Source organism: Cyphomyrmex costatus, unplaced genomic scaffold (genome assembly GCF_001594065.2).
Source record: "Cyphomyrmex costatus isolate MS0001 unplaced genomic scaffold, Ccosl1.0 scaffold100, whole genome shotgun sequence".
Taxonomy (NCBI): Eukaryota; Metazoa; Arthropoda; class Insecta; order Hymenoptera; family Formicidae; genus Cyphomyrmex; species Cyphomyrmex costatus.
The window spans coordinates 1,002,748-1,008,378 of NW_017274955.1; the positions used below are offsets into that span (position 1 = coordinate 1,002,748).

The 5,631-nt window shown below is 28.6% G+C and overlaps 1 protein-coding gene across 1 annotated transcript in view; it reads left to right on the forward strand.

The window, feature by feature from the left end:
* Positions 1-1,053: 1,053 nt before the first annotated feature.
* Positions 1,054-5,631, forward strand: part of dib (Cytochrome P450 302a1, mitochondrial) — a 7,326-nt gene continuing 2,748 nt past the window's right edge. The window contains exons 1-4 of the mRNA XM_018537516.1: positions 1,054-1,231; positions 2,809-3,049; positions 3,205-3,380; positions 3,503-3,707. Coding sequence (XP_018393018.1) covers positions 1,054-1,231; positions 2,809-3,049; positions 3,205-3,380; positions 3,503-3,707 — 800 coding nt within the window. The remainder of the gene's footprint in view (positions 1,232-2,808; positions 3,050-3,204; positions 3,381-3,502; positions 3,708-5,631) is intronic.

Consider the following 5,631-nt stretch of genomic DNA (forward strand, 5'->3'; position numbering starts at 1 on the left):
TTAATGGAAAGTGCTTTTAAATTCGATGTACATTATAATGTGCGCTGAATCTGGAAGGAGTTAAAAAAGAGCCAACGTTACTGTACCTGCAGTCACTCCTGTGGATTCAACCGACAGCTATAATATTACTAAATTTCCGAGAAAAGTATTCTAGATTATGAACTATTACGTTCTAATTCAACGAGATAAAGCACGTGAAAGATCGATAAATTTGTATTCAATTGATTGGCTCTATCTATTGATTGAACCTATTGCTAACGCTATTCCCCTTCGCATTGTATCTAGGATTTAATTGACTTATGAGTAACGCATCTAAATTTCTTATTTTGTATCAAATATATATAGTTTTAAATCCCCCCTCCCCCTTTTACAGGTGTCCTTAATATACTGGAATTGTAAAAAAATTTGAGGAAAATTAATATTTTGATCCATACATTATAAACTCTATTGCTACTTTTTTTTTACAATGATAATTGATTGTAAATGGTTGAAAATATTAGATCCAAAGAGTATAATATTATTTTTATAATTTTATATAATTTTATTATATGTTTATATATTTCATATTCTTTCTCAATGTTATATATTTCATAATCTCATCATACGAAATCATTAGTATATTTTTTACAAACATTATAGACACTATGTTTAGACAAATAATATATTAAACAAAAAGGAACATGTCAGTCAGATCATGAAAATATTGCTGCATTGCATTGGTCAAAACAATCGCGTCAACAATCAATGACATTCATCAGCTTGTGCTCATGTTTCTTTAAAAATAATACTATGAAACGCGCGCGCAATGTTCGGACTTTATCTGCCTAGCATCAAATTTATGCTAACGTTTCAGAACGAGAATATCGAATGGCTGGTAAGAAAGGCGGAGAACGAGAGAACGCGAGGTTCAAAATCGATCGAGAGCTCCAGCAGCCTGCACTGATTCTAAAACCTGTTTCTCTGGTGTACTGTTTACGAAGATTTCCTACAAAAAAAATCTGTAATTTGACGATAAAGCTTCAATACAAAGTATATATACGTGTGAAATTTATAATGTATGCACGAGTGAAACTATGTGAAAAAAAAAGGACAATAAAGAAATTATTTGCTCGATCGTGCTCGAATAATCTGTATCAGATGGACAGTACCAAACCCAAGCCTTTCGAAAACATTCCAGGGCCGAGAGCCTTACCTGTTATTGGAACGTTATACAAGTATCTGCCTTTTATCGGTAAGAATATGCAGTATTTTGATAATTAATTTTAATTTTGATAATTAATAAAATTTATTATGCAAATATTGCAAATTTAATATTTTTGTTAATTCACTTTCTGTATTTTCCTTTTTAAGCTAGGAATGGATTCCAATTCTACAACTTTGCTGTTACATTTTTGCATATTACCAAATACAATATTTGCTCATTTATAAAAAGGACTTAGTAATATCAGCTAACTATCAGTTACTAGTTTAAACTGTTATTGTTAAAAGCTGGCTATTTGCTGTTACTATTAAAAGTTGGTCATTTAAGATAAAATATATTTGTTGTTAACATCCAGTTTTGTTAGTTAAAATTAAAAATATATATTTAATACAAGTAGAGCTAAGTGAGTGGTAGCTATTCTTCACTATCTTAGGCTGTGTTCTAAAATTTACTGCCAGTACTAAAAATCTATAGTGCACGTGACGTAAACTATGGATTTTCAGTATTGGTAATAAATTTTTTTGGCACATAGCCGCGTAATCGAGCGTTCCATTCGCAATTATTTCTGGAATGTTGTCGGCTGCTTGCGCGTAATAAAGACATTTCATGTCGGACACCTTTGAAACATCGTCATTTTTTTTAATCTGTTGACTGCTGACATATTCTACAGATAAAAATATGACATTTGTGTCGTGAAAAAAATTTTAGATTTTTTAAAAAATGTTATTCACTCTTGTAAGAATATTATAAAAAAAGATCTCAAATTTTTTCGCTAAACACGTGTCTCATATTTTTATCTGTAAAATATGTCAATATATTAAAAAGAATAAAAATGATTTCATAGGGGCCCGGTTTGACGTGGAATGCCTCAATACCGTATTGGCGACATTGTGAGGTATTAAATGTTTTTTTAGTCTTGAAACACAAACTGCACTGAACTACCGTAGTAATATCACAAGTTAAATTGATTAGTAATTTAACAATTTTATGCTTATAAGCAAGGAATGGAAGTAACTCGTTACTTGTAACAAAGTTACTTTTTAGGTAACTTTACTGATAACCGCGTTATCTTTTTTGATAACTGTAACTTTAATGTAATTACATTTTTTGGTAACGATAACAAATGTTATTGTTACTTTTATCATCATTTAGCACACGATTGGACACGGTTCGATTGGAATCATTTTACAATTATATGAGAAATATCTCAGTTTGCTGCATATTTTACAGGTTTCAAAATTACGAAATTATGTTTTTAAGAAAAAACTAAAAAATAAAACTAGTGTCATTATTGTATATTGTTTTTATGACCAATTAAACAAAAATATTGTAAAAGTATATGTTTAGACTAATTTTTCAAAAATAACGGAAAAATAACAAAAAACTTACTTTCCTAAATAATGATAACTGTAACGAGATACTTTTAAAAAATTGGTAACTAGACACTAACTGTCCTTATTATGAGGACACATTTTAATTGCCACGATTATATTTTAGTTGCGTTAGCTAATCTTTTTTCTGCCTATAGTCATTTATCTCTCAAATACCGATGAATTATTTTCCTTATCAAATATATTTTATCAAAAAAATATATGTTAATGGTACAGGTGAATACAATTTCACGAAGCTGCACATAAACGGCTTATTAAAACTGAAACGTTATGGACCTTTGGTACGTGAGGAAATAGTATCAGGTCAACCAATCGTGTGGGTATTCCGACCAGAAGATATCGCGGAAGTTTTCAAAGCTGAGATGGGTCTGCATCCTAAGAGAAGATCACACTTGGCTCTTCTCAAGTATCGAAAAGATAGAAGCAATATCTATAAGAGCGGGGGTCTTTTACCAACGTAAGAATTGTTGTCGAATTTTAAAATAAAATTTTAATCTATCGCACTACGATATATCACGATATTTGTAAAAATCGGTAAAACTGCTTTCCAGTAAAAATAGAATTTAAAAAATACATAAATTAATGAGAAATAATATTTTATTCATTATTTAGAAATGGCATCGAGTGGTGGAGGCTGCGTCGCGAATTTCAGAAGGTCCTTAGTAAACCATGTAATATTATCGATTACCTGGAAGATACTGACGCAGTTGTCCAAGAGTTCGTGCAGATCTGCTCCCGCGAAAAATCAAACGATTTCTTACCTTTATTTTCACGTCTTTTTCTTGAACGTAATATTCTTCCATTTGGAAATTATTTTATATATTAATATTAATTAATAATTTTAGCAAAAAATATTTGTAATATTAACAAAAGGAGTGTTGTGTATAATTTCATTAGCATAAATTTTCAGTGATTTGCCTTGTGACTTTTGATGTAAGGATGGGAAGTTTATCGGAAGAAGAAAAACATCCACATTCCAGAAGTTCAAGGATGATAAAAGCAGCTCTTATATCAAATAGCGTTACTTTAAAATTAGATAACGGTCTAATGCTTTGGCGATTTTTTGAAACACCATTATATCGACAATTGCGTAAGGCGCAGAATTATATGGAGGAGTAAGTACACAATTAGATCGAGAAATAACATAACGCATATCTATATATATATATATTTGTACAAATATATATTACGGGCAAAGTCCGCAAGTGGACAATGTTGATATTGCCAGAGTTATCTGTTGTACAATGTCAGCATTAACCGGGTAAAGTCTTGACTTTGTCTCCGTAACATATATAAACAATAAAATATAAGAAAAGGTCTACAAATGAACAAAATATAATAGATACGTTCGATAGTACTTCTAATTTTACAATATAAAAGATGGGACAATTTGGCTTACTTATTGTTAGCCATATTCAACCATTGTAAAGATTTAATTCATATAAACAAAGAATTAAAAAAAACATTAGATATAATACTAAAACATAAATGACGCAAGGAATATCATAATTTTATAAACAATAATTTTCTGCTTTTGTTACAATGACCTAAGCTTACTTGCTAAGTGCTTGCGAGTTCATTCTAAAGAATTAAGTTTAATGCTTGAATAAAATATATAACTTTATTCAAACGCATTTTTTATATCAAATTTTGTAAAAATATATTTAAGGACATTAATTTGACGTCATTTAGAGTGTTTTTACCAAAATTTATGAAAATCGGACGTTGGATGTTTTCGGAAGTTTATCCGACATATTTAAAATCAATTTTTATTTTCAAAAACGCATAAATTTAATATTAAATATGAAATAATCGAATTGAACACATAGAAAAGATTGGCATATAGAAGAGATGAAGAAACTAAATGCGGATTTCTACTTCAATGCTGTCAAGTTGACAACAATTGAACATAAGTTGACAATCGGAATTAGGAAATAAAATAATATGTAGCAAACCGAAGGAAGGCATGATAAATTACAGAAAATGAGTAATAAAATTGATTAATCAAATTATAAAATTTTTAACACAAAAAAATATATAAAATTAATTATAGTCAGTTATAAAATATCTTACACTAAAAAGAAATGCATAAATAAATTAAATTTACACAATTACATTGAATAAAAATTGCTTTGACTAATCAACTTTATTATTCATTTTCTATCGTGTCTTTCTCCGGTTAAGTATTAGATTTTATTTCTTCGATTGTCTTCGATTGACTTCGATTGTCAACTTATACTCGCTTGACAACAAAATTTAATAGTCGGATTTAATTTAATTAACACTCGACTAATGTTTCATTCATATTGGAAAGTCCAAAACATTTTTTCTCTCACAGCTGTAGTGCAGGGATACAAAGCCAGACCTAATATACTCGTATTGTATTTATAAAGCGATAGAATATCACTTACAAACAATTAAAAAGTACTTACCAATGAAATTTAAAAAAATCCAAGTATGCTCGTTTTTTGAGTATGGTTCTGTGCGCGCATATACTAAACGACCATTTAAAACATTTGCATCACAGTAATTTTTAAGTGACATGTCGACACAAGGATAGAGTCTCTATAGGAACTTTAGTGTGCACCTAATTAAAGAGTATACAAATAAAAAATAGACCTTACATATGTATGTATACATACAAACTATCAGTACTAATTCAGAAATACAGTTTGTATGTATTATACATATTTGACTTCTAAAAAGTAGCAACCGCAGAAGCTCAATTTTACTTAATTTTTTACAGAGACAATTTTTACTTAAAAATATATTTGTTAAATGTAATTGTAAAAATATGTATATAATTGTAGATTTTTTAAATATACATAATATTTTATAAAATAATTGTTGGTTTAAATATTAATTTTTTTTATATATGTAAATCTCTTCTCTAAATTTAGTCAAAATTTAATAAACTATAAGGTAATTAAATTTATTTTAATTTTTCTTTTTCTTGATGTTTATCATTTTTATACAAAAAATCTTTGCATTATTTATGGAAGGATGTCAATGACATAAATCTCTATTGAAACTTTATTC